Source organism: Clupea harengus, chromosome 4 (genome assembly GCF_900700415.2).
Source record: "Clupea harengus chromosome 4, Ch_v2.0.2, whole genome shotgun sequence".
NCBI lineage: Eukaryota > Metazoa > Chordata > Actinopteri > Clupeiformes > Clupeidae > Clupea > Clupea harengus.
Genome location: NC_045155.1, coordinates 1,173,975 through 1,193,270, shown reverse-complemented (window position 1 = coordinate 1,193,270; position 19,296 = coordinate 1,173,975). Strand labels below are relative to the sequence as shown.

At 39.3% G+C, this 19,296-nt stretch overlaps 2 protein-coding genes, 1 long non-coding RNA gene and 1 other non-coding gene across 23 annotated transcripts in view; 3 read left to right on the top strand and 1 right to left on the bottom strand.

Annotated features, from left to right (window-relative positions):
• LOC116220255 (zinc finger protein 664-like) overlaps positions 1-19,296 on the top strand; it is a 90,263-nt gene that overhangs the window by 20,810 nt on the left and 50,157 nt on the right. For 2 of the 16 annotated variants that reach the window (XM_042707556.1, XM_042707555.1), the window contains exon 6: positions 4,368-4,465. The exons of 6 other annotated variants lie outside the window; for them this stretch is intronic. In XM_042707556.1, the coding sequence (XP_042563490.1) occupies positions 4,368-4,465 (98 nt within the window). Of the gene's footprint in view, positions 1-3,224; positions 3,905-4,367; positions 4,466-6,972; positions 7,879-19,296 lie in introns of those variants that run through there. 8 more of the 16 variants (XR_004163508.2, XR_004163509.2, XM_042707554.1 and 5 more) reach the window with 8 other exon arrangements.
• On the top strand, positions 10,323-11,774 carry LOC116220264. Of its 4 annotated transcripts, XR_006152359.1 has the most exons (5): positions 10,323-10,617; positions 10,849-10,925; positions 11,034-11,103; positions 11,320-11,391; positions 11,531-11,774. It is a non-coding gene; the product is annotated as an uncharacterized LOC116220264 (long non-coding RNA). The 4 variants fall into 4 exon arrangements; XR_004163516.1 differs by having other exon boundaries at positions 10,323-10,437; positions 10,554-11,103; XR_004163517.1 differs by having other exon boundaries at positions 10,323-10,925.
• LOC105898982 (histone H2A, sperm-like) lies at positions 13,398-14,291 on the top strand. Of its 2 annotated transcripts, none has more exons than XM_031565685.1 (2): positions 13,398-13,489; positions 13,820-14,291. In XM_031565685.1, the coding sequence occupies exon 2, from the start codon at positions 13,822-13,824 to the stop codon at positions 14,230-14,232; it is 411 nt and encodes a 136-aa protein (XP_031421545.1). In that variant the 5' UTR covers positions 13,398-13,489; positions 13,820-13,821; the 3' UTR covers positions 14,233-14,291. The 2 variants fall into 2 exon arrangements, with proteins under 2 accessions (XP_031421545.1, XP_031421546.1); XM_031565686.1 differs by having other exon boundaries at positions 13,402-13,480.
• LOC116220395 lies at positions 17,674-17,749 on the bottom strand. Its single transcript, XR_004163636.1, has one exon. It is a non-coding gene; the product is annotated as a small nucleolar RNA SNORD59 (small nucleolar RNA).

Sequence of the window (19,296 nt, the reverse complement as noted above, 5' to 3'; positions counted from 1 at the left end):
AGGGGCAACTTCAGTGGAGGAGGGCAAACAGACAGTTGCCCGAGCAACCTTAGCCCCCTCCTGTGCACGTTCGTGGGTGTCAGTAGACAACGTCATGTTCCACAATGTATTGTTGTGACTTCTTGTACATTGTTTACTTAATCGAGTTAAAAATTCCCTTTGAAGATGTGATTGAGGAAGCATTTGAAAGGAAGAAGCTAAAGTATGCAGAAGTGGTAGCGAAACCAGGGCAACAAGGTTGGGAAGACCTTGGAGACCACAAGACTATTGGAGATGGGTGTTAGAGGCTTTAGAGGTGTTAGAGGTAGCTAAATCAACCAAAACACTTCTGTTGGATTTTGGTGTTCAAAGGTCACTAAAAGGAGCTTTAAAGGAGTTGACTGAGGCTCCTGAAAAAGCGAGCCAGTGGTTTTGACTGAGACGCGCACAGACTACTTGGGGTCATGAATCAAACTGAACTAAAACTGAGATACGTCAAATCTTATCAAGGTCTATTTTGAGGTGTATCTGTTGTTGTCTCTGTTAGCGGCATGTATTCTAACCCATCATGAGTATGAAGTGGGTGGCTCTGGGATGCCAGACACCACTGTTGAGCCTTCTGGAGGCACTGTGGGCCTAATTCAACGAAACACTGATGAAGGAAGGTGCCTGCTTGAAAACCCCAGTGAAATGCTCACAAAGGTAGCTTTGTTGATGTTGTAGTATCCTGTTGCTCAGGTTGTATGGTTGGGCAATCATGTTGTTGTGTTTAGGACTTGTGGGCTACAGACTGGGCCTGTTTTACTATGAAGGAGGGCCTTAAGGATCCTGGGTACAACATGCAGCTGTTCTGGCTGTCTCCAGCCAGTCGTGCGTTGTTGTATCTATGGTTGGGCAGTTGTTACATTGGTTAGGTTGCTGGCTATGAGTACTTGCATCTTATAGTGAGAGGATTGGCCACTGGGAATTCCCCAACCAATAGCACAAGGAATTAAACATATTTTCCTGTGTATAACTAAAATTACATGAAGTTATGTGTGACAGAGCTGACAAACAGAACTAAACATCATTTCACTAGTTTCTAATGGCCTAGTTTCATTTTGAATGTTTAGTTTCTAAAAGAAGACTCAATCAAAATGGGTTAAAGTGGTTCTCTGTGTTCCAGTTCTGTAAAGCACAACATCAATTAGAAAACTCTCCTGAAACTGATTTTCTCCCAGTTACTTGTCAGTGTTTGTGAATGGCTCAGTAATACCCACTGGACATGGAAAATATTGCACTGAAAAGGGGATGCAGGTACGTAAGTAAGTAAGTAAGTGTTCCATATGACATAGCAGTGACCTTCTTTTCAACACCCTGTAAGAAATTACAATAAATCCTGTGAGTTCATGATCAATCAGCTGCTATACAAAATGGTAATCTTCATGGTAACAAGGGAAAGATCCCCACACTGGATTTGCTCAGACACCTGGGGTCAGGAAGCAAACTGAGCTGTGAGCAATTAATCATAGTATGGCAATGGGATAGGCCATTTGAGAACCATCATAGGCAGTAGGTCAGAGAAACCTGATCATCATACAGAACAACAAAAGGTTGCCAGACCTGTTTGCATTAGAAGCCTAGCTCATTTACATTAAAAACCTGGGAGGTGTCTTAAACCGTATATATGGCTAGATAAGATGCTTGTTGTTCAGATATGCACCACTGAATCTGGAGTATGTTCCACGTGCTTCGTTACTGTACTGGAATGTATACAGATTGCTGCATCAACCACAAAAGAAACTTCCCTTTTTCTTACAACCTCTTTTATGACATCTGGATAAATTACCAAATGTATTGTGGATGTGACTAGATTGTCATCAGCACAAACTCCCCAGTATTTGGGCCTCAAGTTCTTTTTTTGGTATTACAACCCTGAAAATAGCATTCTTTGAAATCTCTGTCTGGTGACTACTCCTTCTCTGTCTTCTGCTTCTACATGAATACTACTGATTCATGATGATGTGTGTGGAAATTCTAAAATCATGAATTGTATAAAGCACTTTGGGATTTACTGTTGCTGAATAAACATAAAAAAAAGTATGGACTTATGTGACAAACTGTGGCAGCTTGCTTTGATCGTTGTAGTGACTGTCAACAAAATCACTGAATCAGAGAAAGATCTAAAAACGTAAAGGCACATGTACACTTTTGGTCAAATTCAGCTACTTGCTCCTGACAGTCCTCTAACTGTCTGTTTAGAATCAGAATCAGCTTTCAGGGTGTCTTGAAAATAACTCTGGTGTTCTTATATTCTTGGCCCCGCAAATGGGAAACAATCAGTGCCTCGGGTCAAGCCACAAACAATTCTAGCCAATCAACATATTGCCTCAAGAGCAAGGAAGGGAGGGGTGAGATTTGATTGGCTGTAAAACTCAAATATCATCAACCTCTTGCCAGAATCACAGACTACAACCTCAGAAACACCCCCTGAAACCTTGAACCATTTTCTTTTCAAATATACACAGTTTGAAACAAAAATATAAATAAGCACTTTGTAAGGAGAATATGACTAGTCTCTTGCACATTTCAGTCTCTGAGTGAGGTTTCAACTCCTAACGACCTGCTCATTAGCAAATGACAGCTATTCATGTGATAAGGGAATGGTAATTCAGTGAACACTCTTGGGTCATGATGTGTCAAGAAAACCTGTGGGGGGTACAGGCCACAAAGACATTCCAGGGCCATTACGTAGGCCATTGTCTTTGACCGAGGTGTCCCAGGTTTGTTTACATCTAACTCATCAATATGCATTTGTAGAGACACTAGTTTTGAAGAGGTACAGGTCACTCTGAGATTATAAATATGTAGTACTGAAACCACACACACTTTCTGAATGTTAAACTCACCTTTGTAAAACTAACACCTATGTTTACAAAGTTCAGAGTTCAAAAGCCTTGCTCCAAAATCTTTACAATGTGTTTTTTTGTACAAAGTCTGAGCACCTCTGAAAGTATGTTTTTTACTACATTCCTTTCATTCCCATGTTATTATTGCTGAGGTATTCTAGAATATAATACATACATATAATACATACATGCTACTTTTGCCTCAATGTTTTTAGTTAGGTGAAATAAACAAAAATATCAAGGCATGGCAGACTACCTAAGAGAGTGAAAAACAGGCTCAGACTAATTTGTATTGTAAAAGGGTAAATCCATGTTAACCTTCTGTCTTTCTCTTTTTACTCGCAACCTCTTCCCCAGGTGTCTATCCCATTCTATGAACATAAAGATAAAAGGTGCAGCACAAGAACAAGTCAGCAAGCATCTCTGAGAGAAATGTGTGTAAATAAACTATTTCTATATCAGTCCCAATAGATATCCAGGCAATGTTTAGTTGGAGGCCTGCCAAAGAGAAAGCCTTTTTTATGTAATGTGTTATGTATATTTACTAGTGTTACATTCTTAAAGTAAGGTATCATCTCCATCTCCGTTCAGTTCACACCTCCACCCCACCCCCCTACTACACTCCTTTGTGTAGTCTCAGCAGGTTGAGTTATGGCCATGCCCACCTGAGGACCATCAGACGTGTAAACGGTGCTCAGAGACCTGCCCATAACCCTTTGTCATGCTAGTTTGAATTCTAAAATCTCCTACAGCTGATTGGCTAGGTTTGAATCCAGGAAGCTAATAGGTCAGACAGAAGAAGCACTATATTAACACCACAGAGTCAGATAAATGGCACCGGGCTGCTCTGGAACTATACTGTAGTTCTTTCTTTGCAGATGTTCACCATATCGTTGCATTGAAGGATAGTTTGACCAAAGTTCTGTTTCCAAAGCAGAACTTAAGTCAGAAATGTCTGGATTTACTGAACCATCACAACCGCTCATGTCAGTGAAGAAGGAGATAAAAGAAGAAGAATTTGATGATTTCCTACAAGAGTATTTGTCTGCAATTCAGACAGTGGAAGAAAAGCCTGGAATGGAATGTGAAATCAAGACTGAAATGTACACGTCACCAACCGTGAAAGAAGAAAAGAATTCACCAATGGAAATTATAGATGAAGAAGAATTTGATTTAAGTGAATATGGTCACTATGTCGCTTCTCCTACAGGTAAGTTGCTTGTTCATCGTTATGTGTTATGTATAGTTACACTACTTAAATTTTAGAGAAACTTGGCTAACTTGTGCTTCACAATGAATGTGAGACCTATTCAGAGAACAGAGATACTGTGGGAATACCTTACTTATGGGATAATATCTGCAGTCTGTTACATTCAAAAGAGAGAACGTGTCTGACAAAACAAAAATCAAAAATATGTATCGTACGATTGTATTGTAGAATCATCCCAGATAGAGGAGAAGAGAGAAAATATTGCTGAACTTTTTTTTATAATCTTACAGGAGACATTCAAAGGATCCAATCTAATATGAAAGGGAACACTGAGGAAAAAAGAAACAAAGACAGATGTCACAATCAGTCAAATCAATCACACCTAACCGTACATATGATGAAACATACTGGAGAAAAGCCAGTTCAGTGTTCTCAATGTGGAGAGACCATTAATTATATATCTAGCCTCAAGGAACCCCAGAGGATCCATACTGGGGAAAGGCCTTATCAGTGTTCTCAGTGTGGAAAGGCTTTTAAACAAATGTGTAATCTTAAAAAACACCAGATGATACATACTGGAGAAAAGCCACATCAGTGTTCTCAGTGTGGAAAGGCCTTTAGCCAAATATGTGATCTCAAGAAACACCAGATGATCCATACCGGGGAAAGGCCTTATCATTGTTCTCAGTGTGGAAAAACCTTTAACCAAATGACTAATCTTAAGACACACCAGAGGATCCATACTGGAGAAAAGCTACATCAGTGTTCTCAGTGTGGAAAAACCTTTAGCCATATGTCTCAACTTAGGACACATCAGAGGATCCATACTGGGGAAAGGCCTTATCATTGTTCTCAGTGCGGAAAGGCCTTTCGTATCATGTCTAACCTCAAGAAACACCAGAATATCCATTCAAATAATGTGCTGCCCTGCTAATACCTGATGGAGTATCACTTTCTGAAATATTTTTGATTAGATGAATTTAAAAAAACATGTGATGTACATGATGAAGTATCATTTTTTCATATTTGAAATATATTTTAGGGTAGGGATTGAAACATGAATACATTTTTTTTTTTTAAGTGAGTGTTTTTTTCCAGGTATGTGTATGTGGGGTGGGGGGTTCCGGTGTGTGTGGGTGTAAAATATACAATCGCACGCAGTTAGTGCTCGGACAAGAAAAAGTAGTGTTTGCAAGCTTCCTAGATATATGCCCTAAACAGCGCCTCATATGAAGATTGTCTACAGCTCAAAGATGTGTTGAGTGTCAGAGATGGGGGAAGAAAGAAAGAGCAGACAATAGCATTGTCATTGAAAAGGGTAGATAAAGAAAAACATCATTCGAGAAAACAGACTCTGCACTCACTGTAGTAATGGGGTAATGGAGTATGAGTTACTTTTCATGACAGAATGTAATACGTATAACAAGTTAAGGAAAACCTACTTCTCAAAAATAAAAGACATTTGCTCTAGGTTTAAAAAGAGAAGAAAAATGATCATTCCTCCTGGGTGAAACAATGCATAACATGCCTTAGTCTCCCAAGTGTTAAAGGTACAGGTTTGTAGTTCTTTAGCTTGCTTCCATGTTATGTGTGGGCTGTAGCTGGCAGAAAAATAACTACTAAAGCTAGTTACCAAGTGAATTTCTGTATCTTTCCTGGGTCTTCCTTATTAAAAATATTTTAGTTTTGAGACAATTGTCATGTTTCCTTCTTCTACATTAGCCTCCTAAAAACAACAATTTCATTCGTCATATTGTCAGTAATTTGATGCTAAAAAATAACAATAGGCTAATGACAATTAGGATATTTAAGTTATGTACTAGTACACATGCAAGTTAGGAAGGGAAATGCTCTATGAATTAATGATAATAGGTGTAGTGGCACTCCGTCTGTTCTGAGTCTTCTGTACCACAATTTTGAGTTCAGTCTTAGAAACTATTAATTGACACGCGAGTGAGACAAGTAAATCTTCCATAAAAAATGTTTACTAGAAAACTTAGAGTTACAAGTTCACACGGTCAAAAAACTATGTCGCTTCCAACATCTCTTAGCTCAAATCTAAACTAAAAGTCCAACACGCAGGTATTATACTGACGTAACGTCATCTGATTGGAAGCTTACATTCTGACACGTTATTCAGCTTTTAAATACACTACTAAATGATATAGTTCAACCTAAACATTCTTTCAAATCCTAATGAAATGATTTATCTTCAGATACCTTTTTAAATCTTTTTAAACTAAATTATTATAACACATGAAATCATGAATTTGGCTCTTACAATAGGCTTCTTTTTTAATTAACCAGGTTCGACTGTCATTAACTGTGCTATAATGACAGTCAGACAGCCTGTCTTACTTCAAGAGATACAGTATTCCCAAGTGAAATTCACTGACTACACTGACAGCCAAATTTGCTTACATCTGTGGGGTATGGCCTTAAAAATGACAGGGTACAGCAGCTAATTAGTGCATATTAACACATCCAACATTTGCGTAAAATGATAGGTGTCAAGACCGAGGAGGTACCCACAAGTAGGAGCCTTATGAAAAAAGAACTTTAGGCAACGACCCTGGGAGGAAAGCAGGGCTGAGATCCAGCAACTTTTCCAGACAACTCAGGACCTTTACAATGATAAGGCAGCTGGAGGGGAAGGTGCTGAGATGGATAATAAAGCAGAGGAGAAGAAAAGAGCTCTGCTTCAGGAGGAACAGGAGAGGGAGAGAGAGAAGCAGAGAGTGGCAGGCCTGATGCAGATCAGACGCCAAATGTTAAGGATGGCATTTGAGGCAGAAAAGGTCAGACAGAAGTAAATAGAAACTCTGTTGAGAGGAGATGGCCTAAAGGCCTGTTTAGGACTGGTTTACATGTGTTCTCTCCTTTTGATCATCATAGGTCCAAAAGCAACTGGCTGCCGTACTGGTCCTTGAGCCTCAAGTCAGCATTGGCACAGTCTGTAAGTGTGAACACCATACTAACCATTCAAGGCCATTCATATTTACCGCTAGAAAAGGATATGGGGTATTTTGTCATTAATTTAAACCAATTTGTTATGCCAAAGCATATGAGCTAACAAAGTAGATCAATCTATATAGGATGTAGGCAAGGGAATCAAGGGGACGACCAATTTTTTCTTTGTCCTTTAGCGATAAATCAGGGTGACAATGAGACATCCACATAAGTCATCTGGAAGGGGTCTCTTGATGATATCATCCACCGCAAGGTTAATCTATTATCCACCACCAGGAAAATACTCTGTTTATTTTCATCAGTGTCAACAGGCCGGAGAAAACAAAGAAAAAAGCTTGGGAGTCATAGCATTTGGGCCATTTGGCATTTGGGATTTGAAGGTTCAGGAAGTAACTGGAAGTTGGAGCTACTGGAGTAAACCACTGTGTATGGTTTTTCTCTGCAGGGTAAACTTACTACTCTGCATGAGGGAGAGGACTTTGGGCAGCTGGCCCTAATTAATAAAACGCCAAGACACCTCACCACATGACTGTCACTTCCTCCAAGTAGGAAAACTGGACTTTGTGAGCATCCTTAAGGTTAGATTCCCAAGAGGAAAGGGTTCTGAATTATAGTATTGAAAGCAGCATGGGGCTGGAATTATACATACATGTGTTTGGTGCCTTTACTTGTACATTTGTTTGGGTTGAGTTGTGGATGTTTGTGCATGTCTTGACACACTGGGTGTATTGAAGGATGTGAATGCAAACATGGTGCATGTGGAAAGGAATGGCAAACCTACTGATCCCACCCTGTATACACACATGATCAGACATGAGTTGAACTGCACAATGGGATCAAGTCTGCTGCCCTCATCACAAGTAAGGGATAATGTATTGTCCGGAGGTTATTATCCAAAAATAAATCCCGACGGGGCGAACAACACCCCGACGCGCAGCGGAGGGGTGTTATTTCGTCCTGAAGGGATTTATTTTTGGATAATGACCGACGGACAATACATTATCCCGCTTATTATACGGTTACTTGCCAAAAACTACAGAAGACATTCTTCCAAAATACCTCTTTTTAATGATTTAGTTGCCGTTTCGTGATTTCCGCTAAGAAATAAATAGTTCTTCAAGCAAATAGAACTTTTAAGTTTCAGGTGTTGCGTAGCAACCCATTACTTGCTGACTTCAAATTACAATGAGTCTGTTACGTTAAATGACCGGACTACTTGCGGAATGATATGAAAGATGTGAATTAGAAGCAAAAAAACCCGTTGCCAATGACAGCGGTCAATATCTTTTCGCAGCGGTGAATATCAGGAAATATTCACCGGCGAACGTTGGGATGGCCCATTCAAATCAACGGAACTTTTTGGAACATTCTGAAGAGCCGTATAATAAGATAAAGTTAATGAATGAAATGGACTCAGATAACCATCTTAAACCTTCTTCTTTGTAGTCTTGCTAAGGGTTTTCCCACATGACCACAGCTTTGTTTCTGTGAGGATGCCCCTTAACGCCTCTGTTGAGGAAGTGATGGCGGCCATGGAAATTCCAGCAGGAGACCACATCCTGGTGAAAGTGAAGTCCTCTGGAGGTATGAAGTATGGCCTAAACTTTAGTGGGAAGAGTTGGGCTGCCACGCCATCCCATCTGATGTAGTAATTAGACACCTTTTGTAAAAGGTTCTTACAGACCTTCATTTACCATATTTATGCGTAAAATTGACAATTGTCATGGTGGCGGTAAAACTTCAGATTCATTCAACACCCTGAACCTCAGTGGATGGGAAATATTAGGTCCAAGTATTTACACCAGTAGTGTTGAACAGACCTATCTCTTGTAATTCTTTGTTAGTCACTGAGTCTTTAAATGTCTGTGCTCTGCCTCATCCCAGTGAGGGAGCAGCTCAAGATGGACGCTAGGGCCACCTCCTCTTTTCTGGGCCTGAATGAAAGAGTTTTTCTCTGCTCTGCCAACCAGGCTAACAAGCGGGTGAGTGCACTCTGAAACTGAACTGATTTCTATAGCCACACTATCCAAAATCACACAGTGAGGTCTGAACTTTGAGGTCAGAGCTTGGATGTGCTCATGATATTCATGCCAGTGAGAATTCACAGTGATGGCACAAGCCTTTCAGAGCTTATTTCTTTGTGCCTGGAGATTGAGCGTAATTGCCTGCTACCACATACTTCTGATAAGACCTAACATACTACAATACATTGCCTCCATTCACTTTTCAACCTTTGTTGAGAACCACATGAACTAACAAATGTGTTTTCTAAGATAGTTCTCTGAAGACAATAGTCCGGACGTGTGTGTGGTCCTCACAGACGCCACTGCAGGAACAGCTTGGCCCAGACATGAACACCATTTACGCACTAGAGAACATGAGCTCCAAGGTCATTGCAGCTCAGATCAACAGCTATGACTGGGAACTGTAGGAGAACTATAGAGGCTTGGGGAGGGGAGGGATAAAGAGTTCAGTGTGAGAAGAACTAAATTAGGTTAATTTTGTTTCTTCGTGTTACTGTTGCCGTCTACTTTGCTAGCAAAAACAAATGGCAAAATTGAACATGATGCCAAACAGTAAATATAGAATGGTAAACTTCTGACTCATCCTCATTTTTATATCTGTTCTGTTCTTCAGAAAATATTTTCGACTGTATCCTTTGAGTAGTGCTCTTTTAGGGCCATTGAGGGACCAGTCCAAGAACTGTACATTTCCTAAACGCTACATCACCTCACTTTTACACGATTCCTTGCCAAAAATAACTGACTGATGGCTTTTAGTTACCAAATCGGAATTCAATGAAGTGCCATTCAGGCACGATCACACCTTATGACATGGTTGTAGTTCATTTTTCTAACTTGTAGTTTCTTCTCACCTCTCCCTTATACGTACCGCATTCATCCAACCAGAAGGAGTTGTTCTATTATGTTTTGAGAAAAAAAGAAATCCCCCAACAGCCCAACTGCCAACTTGGAGCGCTTCATTCAACGCTTTAATGAAGTGGCCTACTGGGAGGCAACAGAGCTCTGCCTGTGTGCAGACCTGGCCAAACGGGCTCATCTGCTGAGGAAATGAATCACAATCGCCACGATGTGAGTGTGACACATCACAACACATGCATCATCATGCCCCATCCAGATTAATGTCATCGGCTACATACAGTAGCTAGCAAACCCAGGGTTGTCAAGTGCAGCAGTGGAGAATGAACAACATTTTAAGATTGATACTAGCTGTACTAACTTTATGAGATTTAAAATGTATTTTTGTAGTTGCCTTAGATTGGAGTAGATGAGTGACTTTGGTTTCTCCTCATCCCAGATAAACAACACAACATGAGCTCATTCACTGCTGACAAACAGTGCTCTGTCAAGACTGCATACAATCTGGAAGGTATCAAGAGTATCAGAGTTTAATTCACTCAAAGTTAAAGATTTAATAATTTAATTCAATGATTCATGCACAAACTGTGTTGCTGTGACAAACACATCTGGATAATTTCCTCTCAGTTGTGATTTACAGAAAGTGCCAAACATGATGATCAAGAGATTCAGAAGGTATGAGAACATGCTGGTGAGTTCATCCAAATTGCTCTCCAAATATAGAAAACTGAGGGAAAGTTCAGTGATCAGTTGCCATTTAGATATCATCTGTCCTTAACAGGCTATTTCTAAATGAGGCCGGTAGATTTTAGATCAGGTTTGTGCCTACCTACGATTTCTGAATCTTTGCTTTAGAGTGGTATTGTGTAATGCTTTATTTTTCATTTTTTACTGAATGTAAATTTCATGTCCTTGTACTCAGTAACCATGAGGCTATGAGACAGGTGGTTGGCAAACTGAACCCACCTTACATTCTCTATCTCCCTCTCATTTTAAAAGGTAATACTGACACAGCTGATGGTAAACTAATGCATTTTATTACTGCCACGTTCCATTTATCACATTGACTAAAGCCCTTACACAAACACATTTGTCTCCTGTTAACAGACCTGACTTTACACTCATCCACGAAGGCAATAAGAGTTACCGAAATGGCCTGGTATACTTTGAAAAAATGGTGAGTGGTAAATAACTTCTAAAGGCTCAATGTTTTAGCAATGTACAGCGAAAGACAGTAGGAATCAGCCCTGCTGTAAGCATAGCCATATTTACTTTTCTTATCATCACAATACTGTGACGTTAAGTAGATCTCACTTCTGATGTCTGCAGAACTGTTCTGTAAAATCATACAAACAAATAAAGAGAAGAACTTCTGTCATCTTTCCCTCTACAGTGCCAATTTCCCCCCAGAATAACCTCATGAACAAAATGTTTCTGAAGAGTCCTCTCAGACAGAAACTCACATGTAAGCATACATGCACCGCTTTCACTTACCACTATACATCTGATGTACACTTTCACCACTGACTTCATAATCATAACTACAAACAACCATCTCTCTATTTACTTATTTAACCCTACATCTCTTGTTCTCCTTCATCTAGTTTCTGACCAGTCACTGTCAGTGGAGAGAGTTAAAACCATACGGCACTATGTCAGGAACCTCAAAGTAATTGATGACCAACGCAAGCTCAGTCAGTTGTCCCGGAACATTGAGCCTTGATGTACCACAGGGGGTTCCCTCAGACAGAAAAGAACCACCACAGTGATGTCTCATTATACCACCCAGAGGATAAGCACTGAACTCCCTGATTTTCTTAATAAAGTTATATTTTGCATCATCATAAATGCATTTTGACATCCATTCAAACACCTGGACATGCTGGTGTCATTTGTGTTAGCTAGAAAATATGTCTGTAGTCTACAGCAGGGTTTCTCACTACTGGTCTTCAGCTGGCAAAAATGTTTCAAGTTGAAGCAAATTTTCCACGAAGAACTGACTTTTTAGTTGAGAACAATATTAATACAATTTATGATTGAAATTAGATGTTTAAAACACAATATAAAATGTATAAATAGGCATAACAGACAGGTCGTGAAAATAATATCCTATCTTGTTCGAACTTTACATATTAGCGGGAAAATGGAGGAGTTTCTCAGGCGAATGACAGCACTGGTAATGCCATACTACAAAAAACTACTCAAATTCAGCATAAATACAACCCTGATTATATTAGATTTGGTTTTGTGAGTGGAGGTGACGACGTTGAGCCCAGAGCGCAGTGTGTCGAGTGCGCTTTATGAGCCGCTCAAACCTTCAAAGCTGAAGCGACATTTGGAGACGCGACATCCAGCACTCGCAGAAAAGCCGGTGGAATATTTCAAAAGAAGATAAAAACCGACTTCAAATAGTGTTTGCTACACAATCGAAGAGTGCTTTGAAGGCAAGTTACTTGTTAGCTAGACGAATGGCACAGATCATGATGGCCTTTACGATGGCGGAGGAACTGATGCTGCCAGCTGCAGTATATGTGCTGCAAGATGATTGGCGAAGCTGCTGCGAAAGAAACTCTTGACAGTACCACTTTCAAACGACACAATAAGTCGCCGGATTTCGGAGATGGCCTCGGAAATACAGAACCAGGTCCTGGAAAGGATGAAAGGTATCCCGCTTTTTTCAATACAGACGAGTCGACGGACGTCAGTAACGCTGCATTACTGCTGGTTTTTGCGCGTTATCGTTGGAGCGCTATTCTACACGAGGACATGCTTTTCTGTAGAGAGCTACCAACTCGAACCACTGCCCAGGAAAGCTTGGTGCTATTTATGTTGATAATAGATTGCAGCACCAGATTTAAATTATTATTTGAATCATTATTTGGACCTATTTGAACATTATTTGTGTGAAACAACACATATTTTAATTAGGCCTATCTGAGTGGTCTTGTTTGCATGTTTCATCACTCGTTTTGACTGCATGCTATGTTTTGGATCTATTCTGGTTGCTTGTTAGCTGTACACAAATAGGCCTAGGCCTACTGCAAATACATTCCTTTGTTTCAAAACTCTTTTGGATAATAAATCCTTTTTTGACTAAAAATGCTCTGTGTGGTTTTATGTTGTTTTCTGGCGCAAAAAAAAATTGTGAATAAAGCTTCTGCTTGAGTGCTGATAATGTTTTCATAGAAACTTACGACTTATTTTATAGAAAGTATGCACATCAGAATGTTAAACTAAAGAACAGACAGAACAAATAAAACAAAGGGGAAAAAAACAAACAACATTTTAAAATCTCATTCCGTTTATAATCTTTTTCCTCCAAAATATCCTGAAACATCTGTTTTTCAGATGAAAATACAAGGATACTATGGACTCAAGCAGCCCAATTAATTAAGGTGTCAATCTGGCAATAAGGCAATAGAGTCTATTGATTAAAATCAGGTGTTGGCAATTGCCTTCAATCAACAAGCAGGTACGCACACTATAAAACACGCTTGCAAGTTCCAGGCAACCATGCACTTCATCCTGTTTGATTTCCTTACCGCAGTAACCGAGCTGAGAAAGTAAGTAGACTGTTCAGCACGTTTTAATGTGTTCTATATTGTGCCAAAATGTGATCAGTGACGTCTACTGTTTAACGCCTTCTAAGTATAAATTGAATTGTATACATGGCTGTAGGCTATTCATCTTGTCCAATTCTATTTCCTGTCTAATCTGGTTTTGAATGGTAAAGACACACTCAATTTGGGCTTTGTTGCAACTGTATTTTCAAAATACTATTTTGCTCAACCGTGAGAAGCGAAGCAAGGCCTATAGCCCAGCATAGCCTACGTAATTTAGTGTTGGTGTCTTTCTGGTGTGACATATATCAACCCACCAACCATCTCTCCCAGAAATGTCCGGTCGTGGGAAGAAAGTTGCTGCTGTTACGGCCAAGACTAGCACGTCCCGCTCCTCACGTGCTGGTCTACAATTCCCTGTTGGTCGATTTGCTCGCTTGCTGCGTAAAGGCAACTATGCACCGCGTATTGGAAGCGGGGCGTCTGTCTACCTGGCTGCCGTCATCGAGTACCTGTGTGCGGAGGTGCTGGAGTTGGCTGGTAACGCCTGCAAGGATAACCGAAAAAAGCGTATAGGCCCACGTCACCTCCAGCTTGCTGTTAGGAACGACGAGGAGCTCAACACCCTTCTTGGAGGGGTGACAATCTCGGAAGGCGGTGTTCTTCCAAACATCCACGCTCAGCTGCTACCCAAGAAGACCATGAGTGGTGACTCAGGCAAAGCTGTAAATTCCCAAGAGTTTTAACTGACTGTTGTTGTATGTTTATGCACTTGTATTGTCTTTAATAAAAAAACTTTTATATACTTCTATATATATTTGTGACGGCGCCTGTCCTAGTATGGTGAAAGAATCCTTTAATCATTAATAGGTGGCTTACAAAGATCCCTGTGTGTCCATTCAAATTCATTTTCAAAGAAACTTGTAATACAAAAAAATGTACTTTTCATGGGTACTTTCATTGTGTAAAGTTTTATTTTGATAGGAGTAAAGGGAAAAAAAAATACATTTTTGAGGTGTATTTTTGCCATGCATTATTAGCATACATCTCAGATTGATGAGAATTAAACATATTTCCTCAACTAGGATTTCTTAGGACTTTTAGTATGTTGTTATGGACACCTCATAGAAATGATCTATGCTGAAAAAAAATATTTTACAACTAGTCTGTCGTAAAACGCTATCTAACACTGGACTATTAACGTTCAGTCTAGGTCAGCATCCTTTGTAACCTTGTATGGAACATAAATGCAGTGAATGTGTCAGGCTACTTATAAACAAGTCCAGAATCACTTTTTTCAGAAATCACAGGTCTTTCCTGTGAATTCGATCATTCTGAGGTGGCTGGCTATAGTAGCCTATTAGTAACGTGTTAAGTCTATTTATTATACAGCTCCCCAGAATGTTCCAAAAAGTTCCGTTGATTTGAATTTGCCAACCCAGCATTCACATCTTTCATATCATTCCGCAAGTAGTCCGGTCATTTAACGTCACGGAAAGTCACTGTAACTTGAAGTTAGCAAGTAATGGGTTGCTACGCAACACCTGAAACTTAACTGTCTCCAGCGTTTGGACAGCTGATATATTATATGATTATTTGAGGAAAGAAGCTGTTTAACAATTATCTGGTATGTCTATCATCAAGAATATCAAATGTATACATTTATAGGAGGTTCTACAGCATTGCTGCAGTTTTGAAGTTGAAGTAGGCCTACATATAGGTTCAGAGATATTTGAATATGTATGCAAAAAAACCGATCTAAATGAAAGGTTTACTCTGTGTTTGGCCTCTGGTCTTTTTCAGCTTTTCCTGAACAACGTTCTTTTTTTTTCAAAGAGGGAAATTCATTAATTATTAATTGTTCACCCGGATGGAGGTTCGTCTTACTAAGGTGTGTAATCATGAACTCACTGCTTAGAAAAAGTGAAACAAGCTATTATGATTATCTATTACAAGCAGAGCTTGACCATACTGTAAAATGTCTATTTATATGTTTGTAAGGGGACTATGGAAGAGGAGAGTGTTCCTTTTTCCAAGCAGTGCTGCATGGTAGGTTCCCTTATAGTTTTGGTGGCTAAGAGCAACATTTCTTAAGTTATGCATTAGCATGAAATGAAAGGTTTTATAATATCTGTGAAAATGTCGTCCACTTCTTTCGTTATGAGAGATATAGATTGATAAATGCTGAACTTAAAAATGCTGGGAGTTTGAGCAAAGAAACCAACTTTTATAATAAAAATAAAATAAAATAGAACAGAACGTGTCAAACTCAATGGTGAAATGACACAGTTTCAACATTCACTGGCCACAATTTTGGAAAACACATCTTGCGCAGACAAATGAGATGAGACGTTATACGACTGACCTGATATCAAGAGATCACTGAAATTATTTTTTAAAAGTCCCTATAAAATAGTAACGCTCATTACTTGTGATTTTATTTGGTTCAGAAGTTGCTCCAGACAATTGCTGAGTTGGGCAACTGCTCTAATGAGAGCCGAATGGTGAGTGTCCTCAGGGAGTGCTTGGGCGCTCTCCTGGAGCGTATCCTTGAGAAGGAGGAGGAGCGGAAGAAGCTCAGAGAGAAACAGGAGACTGAGCTGGAGAGGCTCTGGATCATGGTGTCGGAGCTGAGGAAGGACCATGAGCTTCAAATGAAGTTACTGAGGGCTGAGCTGCAAAGGCAGCCTGCACCATTCGATGAGGTAAAAAATTGCTTTCTCTGTCTTGAAGCCTCAAAGTTCACAGTTCTTATATTACCATATTACTCTTCATTCAGTGATATCTAGTGAATTTCTTCAAGGGCTGGTGTCTGCTGTGTCTTTCATATTTCTCTCTTCTCTTTGCCATGTATGTCCATCTGAAATTATACTGGCTCTGAGCTGTTTTCCATATGGTTCTTTTTGGCATTGTGTAGGCCTGTATTTGTTATATGTTTGAAATAAAGTAAAACCATATTTACCCGGTGTTCTCCGAAGCAGAAGTATGCTCATGCAGCAGACAAGACTGTGAATCAATACACATCTCAGAGTTACCGCACAACAACAACAACAAAACTGAGAACTGATAACAAAAGCAGTGAGAAGGCAGTGGAAAACCAAGCAGAGAAAGTCACTAAATACCAGGTAATAAGAAACAATAGGAAGCCACAGGGCTTTTCTGGACATGCAGTTGAAGAAGAAAGAGGAGAACAAGCTATTCAATCTTTTTGAGAACAGATAAAAACAACACCTGAGTCATCAGGAGAAGAGGAGGAAAGATGAGAAGAAGAAGGAGGATTCAGGCTGGGACTCTAAAAGAGGTTAATACCAATAAATAATTAAAAATAGAATCTGAGAATCTGAATACTTAATTTTAGTTCCCCATGTTGAAGCGTTTCAGAAATTGTTAACAAAAATCAGCAGATAGCATACAGTTGTGCCTGTAAAAGATGCAGTCCTACCACATGACATATAGGGAGGATGTGGCCTGCCGATTAATGGGTTTCCTTCTGTATGCAATTTTCTCCTCAGTCTGCTTAAGACAATACCTGGCATAAATGACCACCAATACCACCTCAGTCATCTAAAATGTTATATAACAGTGATTAAACTGTAAGTAGTGGATCTTATCATAAAGCAATTCATGGCATTTACCTAAGGGCTATACTTTCAACGACTTCACAACCCTCAAGATATTTATACAATTTGCTACCATTGAAGGACTTGAAATGTGGAGTAAATAGCTTTAATAAAAAAAAGAACAGTGAACACTGGCCATACCTTTAAGAACAGCAGAAATGCCTAATTCAAAATGGAGGCCACGAGACTGTCTACTCATATGATCGCACCATTATCATACTGTATCTAACAAAGCACACAGTGTTATCCTCTGGATTTAGTTTTGTCATGACATATGATGCAGTATTGACCACTCCTAGAGTCCTTACACATCACTTTCTGTGAGGACCAGCTATATCCAAAAGAAATCATGTGTAGGGGGTGCTCACTTTTTGCCAAACCACACCTTTATTTCGCTTGGCTATAAAGTGTACAAATAATAGAGAAGATTATATCAGCATCTCATTTCAATCCCGATTTTTGCGTCCTCCTACATTGTCAGTTTGTGCAAAGAAACAAACAGATGTAAATGAATAAGGCAGGGGTTATTTGACCAACTGACAAGTTTGTAAAAGAAAGAAAGAAAGCTCTTTTTAAGGGCAGAAAAACTGGCTTCAGCAGATTCAGAAGAACAAAAGTCATACTGAAAAGTCATCACAGAAGAGAACTCAAACTGCACATTATTGGGGTAATAATATTCTCATGATAGTATCTCATGTAGGATCTTCTAGTATACCTTCACTGATGGAAAAGATAATCTAAAAATAATTTTCAATGACCATAGCATGAATAATGTTTGAGAACAAGCTTACCATGATGGCATTGACCCGTCTCGTCAATAAAAAACTCTGAAAATCAGTTAGGATAGTAGTGGTTCATCCACTGTACAGCTGAACAAGGCTAAATAACTCTGCATTCTTGTATAGCTGCAAATTCAACCTCATTTGGCAAATTTCCATTTTGAATCACCTGACACAGTGGAAGTAAGCTTGTTAGAAACATGGTTAGAAAGGCCAGAGGATGTAGCGGATTGCCTGTGCGCATGTGCGGAGATCTGTTTTCGCAGCCACACAGGTGGTGGGCCGAAGCCCCGTTTCTGTTCAACTTGTAATTTAAAATGGGACAACCTTGATTTTTTCCAGTTGAGGTACTTATGTTATTTCTAACGATAAACCAGTTGTTGTCAGCGAAAATCGTTGCACATTTAGTCAAAACTGTGCTGCTCTGTCTATATGTTATGCTTCCCAGCGTTAATATAGATTAAGCAGCGAGCCAAACTCCTTTTTCAAGAGCCAGGAAAATGATCCTTCTTGCTCCTTTATTGACAACATTGAATGGAGTGAAACTACGAATAAAAACAGAAGGTGGAAAAAGTGCTGAATTATAAAATACAACATAACGGAAATAAAATGTGTGAAGTAGTTGAGATTTACGTCCCTGAATGCTCCACAATACTTTAACACTTCCAGCCCCATGGCTTTTTTTTTGACTATGTTAGGTAGTCTGCCATGCCTGATATTTTTGTATATTTCACCTAACTAAAAACCATGAGGCAAAAGTGGCATTCATGATTATATTCTAGAACACCTCAGCAATAATAAAATGAGAGTAAAAGGAATGTAGTAAAAAACGTTTTTTATTAAAATGAAATCTAAAGACACTAAAATTAAATCTAGTTTTAGAGGTGCTCAGACTTTGTACAAAAACACATTGTTAATATTTTGGAAGTTTTCTTTTTTACTCTGAGCCCTGTAAACATAGGTGTTTGCTCCACATAGGTGAGTTTATCATTCAGAAAGTGTGTGTGGTTTCAATACTAATTTTGAGTAATATACAATGTAACACTTTCCTTCACTTAGACCACTATGCATATTGATGAGAAAGGTGTGAACATTCTGGGACACCTCGGCCAAGAACAATGGCCATGACGTAATGGGCCTGGAATGTCTTTGTTCCTACAGGTTTACTTGACCCAATAGTGATCACTGAATTACCATCTCCTTATCATATGAATAGTTGTCATTTGCTAATGGGAGGGTCGAAACCTCACTCAGAGGCTGAAATTTGCAAGGGATTCGTAATATTGTCCTTACAAAGTGATTATTTATATTTTAGTTTCAAACTTTACATATTTTAAAAGAAAAGGGTTCAAGGTTGCTGTGGGTGTTAGTTTTATGTTTCTAAGACAAAAACTCGCAAATATATTAATCA

Coding starts and splice junctions, on each gene's coding strand:
- LOC105898982 (XM_031565685.1), top strand. CDS start 13,822: ATGTCCGGTCGTGGGAAGAAAGTTGCTGCTGTTACGGCCAAGACTAGC.